The sequence below is a fragment of the Urtica dioica genome, chromosome 1 (genome assembly GCF_054948205.1).
Source record: "Urtica dioica subsp. dioica isolate 48M chromosome 1, U.dioica_male_clone48M_v1_H2, whole genome shotgun sequence".
NCBI classification, from domain to species: Eukaryota; Viridiplantae; Streptophyta; class Magnoliopsida; order Rosales; family Urticaceae; genus Urtica; species Urtica dioica.
Genome location: NC_142756.1, coordinates 48,458,010 through 48,474,441, shown reverse-complemented (window position 1 = coordinate 48,474,441; position 16,432 = coordinate 48,458,010). Strand labels below are relative to the sequence as shown.

Below are 16,432 nucleotides of genomic sequence, written 5' to 3'. Positions count from 1 at the left end.
ACGGCGATGTACAAGTAGAGGGGTTCTCCCATTTCGGGCTTGGCTAAGACCGGAGGCTCAGCCATGTATTGTTTCAGTTGTTTAAATGCATCCTCGCACTTTTCAGTCCACTCGAACTTCTTGTTTCCTTTCAAGAGCTTGTAGAAAGGCAAACATTTGTTGGTCAATCGAGAAATGAATCGACTAAGGGCTGCCACGCGTCCCGTTAGTCTCTGAATTTCTCCTTTGTTCCTGGGAGAGGGCAAACTCCGGAGTGCTTGTATTTAATCTGGGTTTGCCTCAATACCTCTTTGAGTTACCATGTACCCGAGGAATTTCCCGAATGATACTCCGAAGGTACACTTGGATGGGTTCAACTTCATTTGGTATTTATTTAGGATTTTAAAACATTCCTCCAAATGTGGGACGTGGTCTGTTTCTCGTAACGATTTTACCAACATGTCGTCGATGTAAACTTCCATTGTTGCCCCTATTTTATCGGTGAACACCTTGTTCACCAATCGTTGGTATGTGGCTCCTGCGTTCTAGAGCCCGAACGGCATTACCTTATAACAATAGATGCCTTTGTCGGTTGTGAAAGCAGTCTTCTCTTGGTCACTTGGGATGCATGAGGATTTGGTTGTACCCCGAAAACGCTTCCATAAATGACAAGATTTTATGACCAGTTGTGGCTTCCACCAAGCGTTCGATGTGTGGTAGCGGAAAGTTGTCTTTAGGACAAGCTTTATTAAGATCGATGTAGTCGACGCATACGCGCCACTTATCATTCTTTTTCTTAACGACAACGGTATTGGCTAGCCAATCGGGGTATTTCACTTCACGTATTAACCCAGATTTCATGAGCCGTTCGACTTCTTCGTTGATCACTTTAGCCCTTTCGTGGCCGAGTTTTCTACGTTTCTGTTTTACGGGCTTGTAACTAGGGTCCACGTTGAGTTGATGTGCGGCGATTTCAAGGTCTATACATGGCATGTCCTCTATTGTCCATGCAAAGGCCCTCTTGTTTTTCTTCAAGAAAGCTATTAGTTCTTGGCGTATGCTTCCCTTCAATTCGGCCCCGATGCCCACGCATCTCTCGGGGTCAGTCCCGTCGATCTGAATTTGTATTATCGACTCTATATTAGGCTCATCCTTCTCCTCCGAATTTTCCATTGGAGGTGGATCGGTGCTCTCATTTCCGATGGTCATTAATTGCTATTGACCCTCGTCGGTTTCTTCGTCAAACAGACCTTCCGAATCGCTCTTCTTTGACTTGTGCTTCTCGGCGATTCTCTTGTCATTGCTCAGGTAGCAAATTCAGGATGCCTCTTGGCTTCCCCTGATTTCTTGTATCCCGTTGGGAGTTTGGAATCGCACGCAAAGGTGATATGTTGAAGGCGCTGCCCTCATCCCATGTATCCATGGTCTCCCGAGGATTATGTTGAGCGGGGATGGGCAGTCCAGCACAAAAAATTCTACCATACGGTTCTCGTCTCGAGCTCGTACGGGAAGCTCAATGACCCCCATGGAAGGGATCGTCTCGCCGTTGAACCCTGAGAGCTGGTTGGGCTCACGCCTGATCTCTGCTTCTTTGATGTTCATCCTATCCAAGGTTGCCTTGAAAATGACATCCACAAAACTTCCTCCGTCGACCAGGATTCGAGCTACTACGCAGTTACCCACGTCAAGCTCGATGATTAGAGCATCGTCGCGTACAGTCTTTTGACATCGTCCTTGTTAAACGTGGTTACGGTGTCGGTCTGTTCCTTAGGTTTTGAGGACCTTGGTGCACCCTTATGTAGTCGATTCAAGGTTTTGCTTAGGACGCGTCGTTGTCTTCTTCTCTCGCCCTCCCCCTCTTCGAAGAGAGGTTTCCTCGAGGTATGGAATTGTTATGCTCCTTCTTCTGGGGCGGGGGGCCCAGGTCGACGTTCTTTAGCTCACCGTTCTTATACTTTTCGATGAGGACTTTTCGGGCTACGACGCAATCCAAAGTATCGTGTACGTAACTCTTGTGGAATTCGCAATATTTTTTCTTATCACGAGGCCACTTTGAGGCACCATCCTCGGAAGTCCCTTCGTTGTTCACGTTGTACGCGTATTCTAGAGGACCCGGGGGCTTCATCCATTCATTGTTTCGATGGGGTTTTCCGCCAGGCGTCCTCACCAAGGCCGGGATAGGTGCCATGGATGGGATCTTCCTCGGGTTATGTTTTTTGGCCAGGAGGGTCCTCTCCTCCTTGGCCTTTGCGAAGTTTGAGGCACGATAGATCGCATCTTCGATGGTGGGTGGCCTGTTTACGGTCAATTCCTCCAGAAACCTAGATTCGTGCCAGAGTTCATTTTTCAGGGCGTTCATAACAGATTCCCCTTCGACACAGGGAATTTTTGACATAACGGTTTTGAACCGTGTCATGAAGTTCTTTAGGCTTTCGTCTCAAGTTTGTTGGGTGTTCCACAGGTCTACCAGGGTTGCTTCCTCCTTAACCAACATTGAGTTGTTCTTAATGAACTCGGCTGACAGTTGCTGGAAAGAACTTATCGAGCCTTCCTCGAGACGTGAGAACCAGTCAAGGGCGTTCCCAGAAAGGTTTTCGGTAAACAATTGGCAATACCCAGTGTTGTCGCTCGTTTTCGGACAACGATTTAGGAACCCCAGACGGTTCGACCCAAGGCCGGACCAAGTGGTCGCGTTCGGGCTCGAGCGTGTCGGACTCGGTATCCCGAGTCTTCCCTTAGCTGTGAATGTCCCTTGAGTTCGTCCAAGCACCTGAAAAGGAAGAAAGAACACGTGAACTACAAAGGGGAAACAAGGGGGGGTGCCTCTGTTTACCTCTCCGACGCTCAACATTAGTGGGATTGAGGTGGAGTATAGAGGTTTAAGAGGGTGAGAGGCCAAAGATGAGCGAAACGAGTGAGGTATGAGTTCGACAGCGTTTCGGGACTCAAAAATGGATTACGTGGAACAAGGGAGGGACCCTTGTATTTATAGGCGGCCAAGGGATGGTTTGTAGACCCCTTGGCCGAGTGGAGGTCGAGCCTTAGCCGAGTGGAGGTCGAGCCTTGGCCGAGTGGAGGTCGAGCCTCTTCAACCTCCCGGGCGCCGGCCGAGCCTTGGACGAGTGGAGGTCGAGCCTTGGCCGAGTGGAGGTCGAGCCTCTTCAACCTCCCGCCGAGTGGAGGTCGAGTCTCTTCAACCTCTCGGGCGCCGGCCGAGCCTTGGCCGAGTGGAGGTCGAGCCTTGGCTGAGTGGAGGTCGAGCCTCTTCAACCTCTCGGGCGCCGGCCGAGCCTTGGCCGAGTGGAGGTCGAGCCTCTTCAACCTCCCGGGCGCCGGCCGAACCTTGGCCGAGTGGAGGTCGAGCCTCTTCAACCTCCAGGGCGCCGGCTGAGCCTTGGCCGAGTGGAGGTCGAGCCTTGGCCGAGTGGAGGTCGAGCCTCTTCAACCTCCCGAGCGCCGGCCGAGTGGGGCGTCCTCGGCCTCCCGAGTACCGGCCGAGAGAGGCACAAGTGGACGTTGAGTGAGGTGAGCCTCGACCTCCCGAGCGCCGGCCGAACGGGACTTGGCCTGCCGGAAGTCGGCCGGACGGGATTTGGCCTGCCGGGAGTCGGCCGGACAGGACTTGGTCGGCCGGGAGTCGGCCGGACGGGACTTGGCCGGACGGGACTTGGCCGGCCGGGAGTCGGCCGGACGGGACTTGGCCGGCCGGGAGTCGACCAGACGGGACTTGGCCGGCCGGGAGTCGACAGGACGGGACTCGGTCGGCCGGGAGTCGGCTGTATGGGACTTGGCCGGCCGGGAGTCGACCGGACGGGACTCGGCCGGCCGGGAGTCGACAGGACGGGACTTGGCCGACCGGGAGTAGGCCGGACGGGACTTGGCCGGCCGGGACGTGTTGTTACGGTTCTGCCCTTGTTTGTCCGGACTGGCCAATAATACAATGTTTCCACATGGATCTCTGAACCGTGACGTCTATTGACATCTTTGCCCCTGTCGGTCATCGACGAGCCGACAACATTAGCCCCCCGAGTTTCCGGTCGAGCGCGGGTCGAGTGGAAGCTCAATAGTTGCACCGATGCGCGGACTTGGGACGAACACTCTTGAGTTTGTGAGTGCGCAGTAGAGAGGCTTTAGTGCATCACGAGGGACAACTTTGGTGCATCACGAGGGACGGCTTTGGGGGGTCACGAGGGACGGCTTTGGTTGTCTTTCGTTTTACGTGTCTTATGTTCTCGATATCCTATCGTAATCGATTCGCACAGTTTTGTTGATGCGCGTCTTATTTTCTCGATTCGCCTACGAAGGCGTAATCGATATGCATGTCTTGTCGGTGCGCGTCTTATTTTCTCGATTTACCAATGAAGGCGTAAACGATTTGCACGTCTTGGCGGTGCGTGACTTATTTTCTCGACTTAGCGATGAAGGCGCAATCGATTCGCACGTCTTATCGGTGCGTGGCTTATTTTCTCGACTTACCAATGAAGGCGTAATCGATTCGTAAGTCTTATCGGTGCGTGGCTTATTTTCTCGACTTACCAATGAAGGCGTGATTGATTTGCACGGCTTTATTGTGCGCGGCTTATTTTCTCGACCTACCAATGAAGGCATGATCGATTTACACGGCTTTGTTGTGCGCGACTTATTTTCTCGACCTACCAATGAAGGCGTGATCGATTTGCACGGCTTTGTTGTGCGCGGCTTATTTTCTCGACCTACCAATGAAGGCGTGATCGATTTGCACGGCTTTGTTGTGCGCGACTTATTTTCTCGACCTACCAATGAAGGCGTGACCGATTTGCACGGCTTGGGCCTCGGGGGGCCTTGGTGTCACATTTGTGTGACCAGGTTTTCTGTGGACGCTGGCTAGACTAGTTTCGTCCGGAGGGCGCAGGCCTTTGGAACCCATATGTGACTCGTTGCCTATTGGCCCACGAGCTGGGCGGCGTGCGTGACCACACCATCTTATGAGTGCGGCACCCTTTGGTGTGTGTGTCACGTGATAGGCGGGATTGGGTGTAGACTTGATCCCCCGGCGAGTGTGGCATCTTAGTGCACTGGTCGCTTTTTCGGGTTGAGTCTCTTGGGTCGAGTCTTGTGCCTTTGTAAGCGTGACGCCATGACGCGCGTGTCAGGTTTGGGGACTCAACTGGCCCACTCCTTTTCTCACGAGAACGTCGTGGAGCGAATTTTGGTCCGCCGTTAATGGCGACTTAAGCACGACGTTAGGGATGATTTTTGTTGCTTGTGGAAGTGCATGTAGATTTATCCTTGAGTCTTGTGAGTCTACCGTTGACTAGTGACTCAGGAAGTCGTGCGTGTTTGACACGAGGACTTTCAAGTTGACTTGTGGGCTTGTGACTCAACTCGGGGAGTAAACTTAACTCGAGGAATCATGCGCAAAGTCGACGCGATGTCTCGCCAATTGACCCGGGAATCAAGACTCAACTCGACTTGTGAACTCAACTCAAGAAGTTACTTGTAGAGTTGACACGAGGGCTTTTCAGCCAGTTCTTGGGCTCGGGACTCGACTCGAGGAGCGGACTCGACTCGAGGTGTCATGTGTAGAGTCGGTACGAGGACTTATCAGTCGACTCGTGTAATCAGAACTCGGCTCGAGGAGCGAACTCAACTCGAGGAGTCATGTGTAGAGTCAACACAGAGAGTCATAAGTCGACCCGTGGACTCGGAACTCAACTCGAGGAATGAACTCAACTCGAGAAGTCATGTGTAGAGTCGGCGCGGGGAGTCATCAGTCGACCCGTGGACTCGGGACTCAACTCGAGGAGTGAACTCAACTCGAGGAGTTATGTGTAGAGTCGGCGCGGGGAGTCATCAGTCGACCCGTGGACTCGGGACTCAACTCGAGGAGTTATGTATTGAGTCGGCACGAGGACCTATCGGTCGACTCGTGGACTCAAAACTCAACTCGAGGAGCGACCTCAACTCGAGGAGTTGTGTGTAGAGTCGGCACGAGGACTTATTAGTCGACTCGTGGACTCGGAACTCAACTCGAGGAGTGAATTCAACTCGAGGAGTCATGTGAAGATTCGACACGAGGACTTATTAGTCGACTCGTGGACTCGGAACTAGACTCGAGGAGTAAACTCAACTCGAGGAGTCATGTGAAGAGTTGACACGAGGACTTATCAGTCGACTCGTGGACTCGGGACTCAACTCGAGGAGCGACCTCAACTCGAGGAGTCATGTGAAGAGTCGACACGAGGACTTATCAGTCAACTCGTGGACTCGGAACTCAACTCGAGGAGTGAACTTAACTCGAGAAGTCATGTGAAGAGCCGACACGAGGACTTATCAGTCAACTCGTGGACTCGGGACTCAACTCGAGGAGTGAACTCAACTCGAGGAGTGAACTCAACTCGAGGAGTGAACTCAACTCGAGGAGTGAACTCAACTCGAGGAGTCATGTGTAGAGTCGACACGAGGACTTGTCAGTCGACTCGTGGACTCGGGACTCAACTCGAGGATTGAACTCAACTCGAGGAGTCATGTGTAGAGTTGACACGAGGACTTTTCAGTCGACTCGTGGACTCGGGACTCAACTCGAGGAGTTATGTGTAGAGTCGACACGAGGACTTATCAGTCGACTCGTGGACTCGTGACTCAACTCGAGGAGTCATGTGTAGAGTCGACACGAGGACTTGTTAGTCGACTCGTGGACTCGGGACTCAACTCGAGGATTGAACTCAACTCGAGGAGTTATGTGTGGAGTCGACACGAGGACTTATCAGTCGACTCGTGGACTCGGGACTCAACTCGAGGAGTGAACCCAACTCTAGGAGTCGTGTGTAGAGTCAACACGAGGAGTCATCAATCGACTCGTGGACAAAGATTGCTTCTCTTTGGGGCCTCCGGCCTAACCATCGGCCCCTTGAGACTTTCTTATACTTTTGTTTTTGTTTTTGTTTTTGAGTTGTTTTGAGTATTGCTCCCTATTAGCCCCCCGAGTTTCTTGCGTTTATGAGGCGAAAAGCAGGAAACTCTCATGTAAGGGACATACAATAATGTGTCACCATAGGTAGCGCAACTTTTTATTGTAATAACGAGATAGTTACAGCTTGCCATGGCACTTGCCTTCTTAGGGAAAAGAAAATAACATGCTTGAAATAAAGCGATTACAAAGTTGAGCAAGTTCAGGCATGAATTTAACGGCGAAAACTGTGTCGGTCGCGGCCGCAAATGGTGCGAGCTTGTCCTTTAGTTGATGAACCGCGCTCATCGTCTCACTTCTCTCATGCCCGAGGTTTCTGAGACGTTGCCTATCGTGGGGCTTATTGTAGTGGTGATGACGTTCTCTTTCTTTTGACGAGTCGGGCGCTCAGTCGAGGTTGTCACCTTGCTAGCGCATGCCATGAACTCTTTGAGACTCCCGCCTCGAATCAGGGAGTCAATTTTCTTCCTAAGTTGGTAGCATTCAGTTGTCACGTGTCCGTGTGTCGGGGATGATTCCCCCATATAACCATATAAATGCGAAAAAGTAATTAATTACGCTAATCATGAGCTAATTAATTCAATGATTATATGACAAGATCTAGATTTACGTTAATAAATATTATGAGAGAGCATATAAGTCAAGCAACCGAAATAAGAGTAAACGAGTACTTACATTTATTTTCGGTTCACGAACTGAAAGCTTTCATAATCCGTCTTCGTCTTGAACGTACAAGCCTCCACACAATCAAATAAGGGACTCTACTTCAAGGAGTCAATGTGATGACACCTTAGTCTTCCGAAACGTAATCTCCGAGACGAATAAGAAAGATGAGTGGGCACAGTCTTTATCTCACTAGATCACGAAACTAGGTGTTTCGAGATCTCTCTCTTATTTTACTAAGAATGGAAACGAATTTCCGAGGGGAAGAGAAGCAGAAGTGCACAGCCAAGGGAGGGCTAGGTTGCACGAAATTTATCTCAAAAATTGCTTAAAATAACTGCTTATTTTTGCCTTCTCATGATCATATATTGAATTGCATGAACTTCATATCAAAATATAAATTCATTCAAACCATATTAAATTAAATCACATGAACGAATCAATTAATTAAGTAAATCGACTAGCTCTGATACCACTTGTCGGGGATGATTCCCCCATATAACCATATAAATGCGGAAAAATAATTAATTACGCTAATCATGAGCTAATTAATTCAATGATTATATGACAAGATCTAGATTTACGTTAATTAATATTATGAGAGAGCATATAAGTCAAGCAACCGAAATAAGAGTAAACGAGTACTTACATTTATTTTCGGTTCACGAACTAAAAGCTTTCACAATCCGTCTTCGTCTTGAACGTACAAGCCTCCACACGATCAAATAAGGGACTCTACTTCAAGGACTCAATGTGATGACACCTTAGTCTTCCAAAACGTAATCTCCTAGACGAATAAGAAAGATGAGTGGGCACAGTCTTTATCTCACTAGATCACGAAACTAGGTGTTTCGAGATCTCTCTCTTATTTTACTAAGAATGGAAACGAATTTCCGAGGGGAAGAGAAGCAGAAGTGCACGGCCAAGGGAGGGTTAGGTTGCACGAAATTTCTCTCAAAAAATTGCTTAAAATAATTGCTTATTTTTGCCTTCTCATGAACCCCTATTTATAGTAGAAAAAAGAGATATTCATGGAATCTTCCAGAATATTTTATTTCATTTTATTGTGTTCAAACTAGAGGATTTAATCTAGGCCATTGGATCTCAACAAGTGAATCCTACTTTATCTCTCATCCATCAGATCAATATCTATGGGATATTATTCTTTTATTTAAATAGAGAATAATTTATTTAGTGAGATAATAAAGGAGAATATATTATTCTCCTAAATATTCTCATAAATACTTTCCTTTAAATAAGGAGAAAATATAGGACAATAGCTTATATTTTTCTCTCTCCTTTATTTAAACAACTAAAGAGAAAATATTGGTAAATACCAATATTATAAATTTCGAATTTTAGGCACACGGTCAAGGGGGGATTTGCACAAACCCTAGTGCCAAAAATTCCCAAATCCGATTTTCATATTTTGTGCAAGGACCAATTGCTTAAAACCCAATTAATTATTTATTTACTTGATCCAACAATAAACAAATAATTAATAATTGTTTATTTACTTGATCAAACAATAAATAAACAATTCTACCATAAATATTTATTTAATTCTGCGAATACCCGTTTTCCAGAATTAATGCTGTCAATCACAATTACAGCAAGTGAGATTAATAATGATAAACATTATTATACGAAAGTTCTTATCCGCCTTTATCAGAGCCGAATGGGGGACTATGGACCTAGTAATAGGAGCTTAACAAATCCGATGAAAAAGACGAAATAGTCCTTTCTCTTTTGTCCATCGATTCGTCTAATCTTGGTCAAATACTCAACCTTGTAAGCCAAGACTGAACTCTCCTTTATACTAGAATTATATTTACTCATCGTGACAAGTGTCCACTGATATAGTCAGTTCGTGATCAAGATCCTCCAGGTTCAACCCGTGTCAAGAGAAGTCAATTTTTCCGTTATACTTCTCTTGATACATATCAGCCCTAAGCATTGTTGTTTCCCCAGCGAAAGATTCTTTCGAACGTTGCTTACTTCAAAAGTGCGCGCAATCTATCGATTCTGGAATCAACCCTTAGGTGAGAGAACATTAACCTTCTTACAGAAAGGCTGGATTCTATATCTGTAAATCATTTCCCACTTGAATTATGCTCTGAGAAAACTCCCAAGACATAAGATGTGATTAGCATGAATAGCCTTTTAGCGAATGAGTCAAAGAGCTCAGTAACATAACTCAGTGTCCATGATCACTTCAGGATTTAGATCAAGTCTCACTGTGACCATCATAGTGGCCTCGGTTAGTGTGTCGTAACGGTCCTTAAACGACACATCTACACCAAGACCTGTCCGGGTCGTACACTTACAGCAAGTGTAGAATGCTCCCACATAGTGATCAGCCTTCACCCATGTGTTCCACATATATGACTTTAGATATAGTTTTCCAGGCGTATATCCGTCATCGACCATGTTTAGCACACCGCCCGAACTCAGGTGCCCAGCACGTGACTCAGTTAGATACGGAGGCTATGGAATAATGAATGTTTAATATATCTCATTAAATAAGAAATAACGCTTTCAATTCAAATAGATAATAAATGTCAAACTTTATTTTATTAATAATTTCAACGAGAATTTACATAAGTATCTTCTCGTGGGCAAGAATTCCTAACAATCTCCCACTTTGACCTAGAGAAGATATGGCATGTATCTAAGGCCCATTCCTCCCACATGTTTCATGAACACATGTTCAGATAGTCCCTTTGTCATTGGATCCGCAATGTTGTCCAACGTTGAGATCTTCATGACTGCCACGTCTCCTCTTCGAACTATTTCTCTTATAAGGTGGTATTTTCGTTCTATATGCTTTCCTCTCTTATGGCTGCGAGGTCCTTTGAGTTTGCGATGGCTCCAGTGTTATCATAGTGGAGTTGCACAGGCTCGTTCATTTTAGGAACTACCTCCAGTTCGGCTAAGAAGTTCTTAAGCCAAACAGCCTCTTTGGCTGCCTCGGAAGCTGCAATATATTCAGCTTCCGTAGTAGAGTCTGCGACACTAGATTGCTTAATGCTTCTCCAGACAATCGCTCCTCCATAGAGAGTGAACACTGATCCAGACGTATACTTCAACATGTCACGGTCTGCCTGAAAATCAGAGTCAGTGTATCCTTGTATCACCAAGTCATTACTTGTGTATACACGCATCATGTCTCTAGTTCTCTTAAGATATTTTAGGATATGCTTAACAGCTATCCAATGTTCTTGACCAGGGTTTGACTGGTATCTACTAACAACTCCCACTGCATAGCATATGTCGGGTCTAGTACACAACATGGCATACATCAGACTGTTGTCAATGGTGCCCACAAGAAGAGTTGTAATCTTTATATTCTACATTTGGTGTAATAAAGTCTCATGAAGACTCTTGCTTGTAATTGCTTATTCATTAATAAAAAGTTGAAACGTTCATTCAATCTTCCTTGTTTGAAGCCTTATGATAAAACCTTAGTCTTTAGTCCATAAACAAACCTAACAACTTACGAAGACACAAATGTAGATTTGCATGAACAAACTCTTCGTAGTTTGCTTAAAACGATATATTTGCAATCTAAGGGTCAAAGGACTATTGACCTCAGTATGATTGTTAGAAGAATCTATGATGTCTGGTTATGAGGCATTGAGAGTTGGAGACTCTATAGTTCTTCTAGGTATCTTCCGAAGGTACTGAATTGACCAGTGCACTTCTAGAGACAAGATAAGAACAAACCATTTAACCTCTTATGTCTCGAAGTCACTACATATGAATTGCATCGTGCTTACCTTAATCCTGAAATGAGACATGTCATTTCACACCTTAGTATTCTCATTTGAGAAAGTCAGAGTTCGGACTCACTATGTGATTCCGAACAGGGCCTATTGGTGAAGTACTAAGTTGTGAGAATGTCATGAGTAACTTTGTGAAGTTCTCATAGATATGGAATTCATGTAAAAGATTGCTGAAATGCAATGTATATCACCTCATGCTTTGTTCCTTGGAGTGTGAATAAATGAACTGGCCAGTGTCCAAATTGAGTCTTGACTCTTTTGGATGAAACAATGTGACTTGTTAGCTCCTCGTCAATACATTGTTTCTAACTTATTCACAAGCGACAAAGGAGCTGAGGAAATAACAGCTAGAAGGGTAAAATGGTAATTTTGTAAATCCCGACTAGCTGATGATATTCATGAAGGGTAAACACTGATAATATTCTGTGGATCCGCTCATTACAATTAGGTTGAATTCTTGAGTAGAAAATAAATTCATTTGAACCGAGAGATTTTCAGTGTCAATTCTTTAGTGGAGTCAGTTGGCATTAAGCTAAACTTGGAAAAGGTTTGTGAACTTTTGAGTTCAAGTATTTTAGCTCAAGCTTTGTTCATTTGGATCCATGAGGTCACTGTCACGAATCACATCGATTAGGAATAGTTAAACTGGAAGCTAAGTCAAAACAAGAACGAAAATTGTCAAAAGGGTATTTTTGTCTTTTGAGACATGGCGTGAAATGAATGTCAATAATTTTTTTGACAAGGTCATTTGATGACTTAATAATACTCGGCCATGACTTGATCATTGGGCCTTGTAGATTAATTTCATTTCATAAGAATTTTAATGAAAATTCTTAATGGGCCTTTTTCATGTTGTCATGAACAAATGGAAAAGCTTCTAGAAGCCCATTCTAGAAGGTGATAGGCGCCCACTACCCAAAGAGAAAGGGAGATTATTTTGTGCATAAATGTATGTAGATACTTGCCAAAATAAAAAGAGGAAACAAATTTCCTCAATGAGGAAAGTAGAATTTCAGCCAAGAGAGAGTCAAAGGCAAGGCATGGAATAAAAGAGGAAACTAATCCCTTGGGGATGTGCATGAGATAGGCGCCCATTATGGAGAATTGGGCAATAAGGGATTGCTCATAAAGGCTTGGAAATAAGAGGAAACTACTTCTTTCCAAGGCCAACCCTTCTCCTATAAATAGGACCCTCATTCCTCTCATTCTATTCATTCCACATAAGTTAGAGATTGAGAGACTCTCTCTCTAGACATTGTGGCCGCCACTCTTCTCTCTCTCTCTCTAGTCAATTTCATTTTATTGTTTTGGCACCTAGGTCCTCATTTGACCTAGAGTTTAGCTCTGCGACTTCAAGACTCGTTCTTAAGTCGTAGTGTTTAAAAGTGCCCACTCACTGATCCTTTTATTTCGAGTGATTTAGTGATAGAAACTATCGTGGTTGCTCGAGTTGCCGAGGAAAGAAAGAGAGACGTGCTGTGAGGAGACGAGCGTTGAAACTTTCCAAAAGCTTCTCAAAGTTCAAGCTTCAAGAAAGGTTAGTAAACTTCTTAGCTCATAATAGTTTTTATTTATATGTACTTGCTCTTTGTCTAGGTTAGTAAAAAACTGTTTTTACTTGAAAAGAAATTTTTTAAAATTCCGCCGCTTTGCGAAGCGTTAAACTTTTTCTTAAACCCTAGATCAATTCCAACAAATGGTATCAGAGCTATGGTCAAAGATTAGCATGTACATGTATTTAAAAATATGAGCTTGAAAATCGTTTTCGAAAGTTTACTAATTTTGTGACAAGTTAGAATTGTTTTCTTAGATTTTTTTAATTTATTGCTCTTGCCTTTAAATTAAAAATCATGTTGATTTTCTATGAGTTTGGGATGTTTTTAAAACACATTAGAATCAGTTCTAAACGTTTTTAATTTTTTATATTGAAAAACGTGTTTTAAAGGTTTGAGATATTTCGAGTAAAATTTTGTGACTAGTTTTCTTGTCTTACTAGTTTCTTATTTTTACTTGAATCGTTTTATGCATGTTGTTATTTCTTTTATATCATGTTATTACCTTGCTAATAAAACACAAATAAAAGCTTTAACAACATCCTAAAACGTTCCGTTACACTCGATTCTTTTCCGCACCTAAAAAGGACCAAGCTTTAATTATTTCTTTTTCTTCGAGCTGGAGTAAACCTGCAGTAAAACTGGCATAACTCTCTTCTCAGAAATCGAAATTTAATGATTCTTGAATCAAATTAAAGCTCTTTCTGTCCTCTGTCCAATGCCACCCGTTTCAGGTCAAAAGGACATCGGAGCCGCCAGTTATGGCGATTTTACTCCGAGGTGCGCGGCTGTTCCGAAACTCCAGTTTTTTAGAATTCCGGATTTTCAGCCCCACTACCATGAGTTATAGAACTCTAATGAGAAAAATTTCTTGAGCAAAAATGTTTTTCATAAGATTATAAACATGATGTGTAAGATTAAAATGTTTTGATTTTTGAAAGTTTAATTGAAATTGAATTTTTACAAAACTAGTTTGAATTTTGAAAAACCGTTTTCACTTTCAAACTTGAAAAATATTTTGTCATCCAAATCAAATAAATTTTCAAAATGTTTTCAAAACTATATCTATATCACATATATTCAAAATCTATATGCTCTTCAAAATTTGAGTGGGAGGTCTCTTTGTAGACAAGCCGAAAAATAAAAAGATGTGTAATCTCAAACTTTCAAGTGTTCGAGTGAGTTGAAGTTCACACTTCCCTCATGCACTTTCCCGAAATAGAAAATAGGAAAAGATCGAATATGTACCTTGTGCCTTTATGCACTAACACTGCTCTGAACATGTCGATCTAGGATTCTCTTCTAGTTGTCCGCTCTGTCGCTCTCTAACTAGAAAATCTGTTTCCGAACTTATAAGAGTCGATGAACCAACTCCAAAAACTAAGTGGGAGGGTTATACTTCTTGATTATAACCCACGATCCCCAACACTAATGAAAGAAGCAATTAACGTGGGACTAAGAGCCGCTCTTGCGACCCTCTCTTAAATGGGAGTACTCCAAGGCGTTTTTGCTTCGATCATTGCTCAATGAGCTACGTCCGAGTGTGAAACGATGATGGCAAGGCCTCCCCTTGGGGGATTGTTTTTCAAAGTTGATCTTTTGGACTAATTGGTTGGTTGCACACTTAGGCTCAATCCCTAGTAATCCCCCCTTGAGACAGAGCTAGTAGTTTGTTCTTCCTATCACGAATGATTTGGATTCCTAGAACAAAAGCAGCATTCCCCAAATCCTTCATTTGGAATTGCTTTGCCAGCCACTCTTTTATGTCAGACATTACTTTAATATCGCTTCCTATAAGGAGGATATCGTCTACATAAAGGATTAAGAAAACAACTACTTTCTTCGAGTACTTGTAAACACAAGGCTCAGAAAGGTTTTGTTCGAAACCATAGGTCTTGATCACCTCATCAAACCTTTGGTTCCAGGATCTAGACGCTTGCTTGAGTCCATAAATGGACTTCAATAATTTGCAAACCTTGTGCTCTTGACCCTTTTCTATGAATCCGTCTGGTTGAGCCATATAGATTTCTTCTTCCAGATAGCCATTCAAGAATGCCGTGTTTACGTCCATTTGTCAAATCTCATAATCGTAACGAGCGGCAATGGCCAGAAGAATTCTGATGGATTTAAACATGGCTACAGGAGAGAAGGTTTCTTCGTAGTCGATTCCTTCTCTTTGGGTAAAACCCTTAGCCACAAGTCTAGCCTTAAAGGCTTCGACTTGTCCATCAGCTCCTTTCTTCCTCTTGTAGATCCACTTGCACCCAATCGGTCTAATTTGTTCGGGTGCATCTACAAGTGTCCAGACTGAGTTCGAGTGCATAGACTCTATCTCTAGATTCATGGCTTCTAGCCATTTTTCTTTGTCCAAGTCGACCATGGCATCTTTAAATGACTCGGGGTCGTCGTCGTTCGCATCCAAGGCAACGACGTTTGCTTCAAAACCAAGATATCGGTCGGGCTCTCTAGAGACCCTCCCACTACGACGAGGCAGTGTAGCACTTGGACCAACGTTTGTGTTTTCTTCTTCATCTCCCACTCTCACAACAATTGTAGGTGGAGATGGATCCCCTTGGACGTTAGTCTTCGGGGTTGGTCTAACAGTTACCTCGAGTATAATTGTACTTCGAGGCTTATGATTTTTAATATAATCATCTTCAAGAAAAGTAGCATGAGTTGAAACGAATGTTTTCCTATCAATAGGATCATAAAATATACCTCCTTTTGTCCCTTCTGGATAACCAACAAAGAAACAAACGTTTGTTCTTGGTTCCAGCTTGCTCGATTTCTTTTTCAAGACATGAGCGGGACAACCCCAAATACGGAAGTGACGCAAACCTTCAGGTGCTCCATTCCATAGTACTTTGGGTGTTTCGGATACAGATTTTGAAGGAACTTGATTTAAGATATACATGGCAGTCTTCAATGCATAACCCCAAAAAGATGTTGAAAGTGAAAAGTAGCTAATCATGGATCTTACCATGTCTAATAAAGTTCTATTTCTCCTTTCAGCAACCCCATTTTGTTGAGGGTTACCAGGAGCCGATAATTGCGACTCAATCCCATGCTCAAGCAAGTAATCGGTGAACTCATTGTCTAAGAACTCGCCTCCCCGATCCGATCGAAAGGTCTTAATAGACTTACCCAATTGGTTTTCAACACAAGCACGAAATTCTTTGAACTTACTAAAAGTTTCATATTTTTGTTGCATTAGGTAAATGAAACCATATCTAGAATAGTCGTCAGTAAATGTGACGAAGTATTCATAACCGCCTCTCGCAGCTTCACTCATTGGTCCACAGACGTCAGAGTGAACAAGTTGCAGAGGTTCGGTGGCTCTTAATCCTTTTCCAGCAAAAGATCGCTTGGTCATTTTTCCTTCAATACAGGATTCACAAACAGGCAGAGTTCCCACTTGAAGGTGTTTCAACGGCCCAAGCCTTGAAAGCCTCTCTAGCCTCTTTATATTTATATGACCAAGTCTTAACTGCCATAAATAGGTT

General features: G+C 44.0%; 1 protein-coding gene across 1 annotated transcript; it reads right to left on the bottom strand.

Annotated features, from left to right (window-relative positions):
* Positions 1 to 1,296: 1,296 nt before the first annotated feature.
* Positions 1,297 to 2,374, bottom strand: LOC149407989 (uncharacterized). The gene is made up of 2 exons (XM_089622988.1): positions 1,924 to 2,374; positions 1,297 to 1,712 (listed from the first exon to the last, which is right to left on the bottom strand). The coding sequence occupies exons 1-2, from the start codon at positions 2,372 to 2,374 to the stop codon at positions 1,297 to 1,299; spliced, it is 867 nt and encodes a 288-aa protein (XP_089479114.1).
* Positions 2,375 to 16,432: the final 14,058 nt, after the last annotated feature.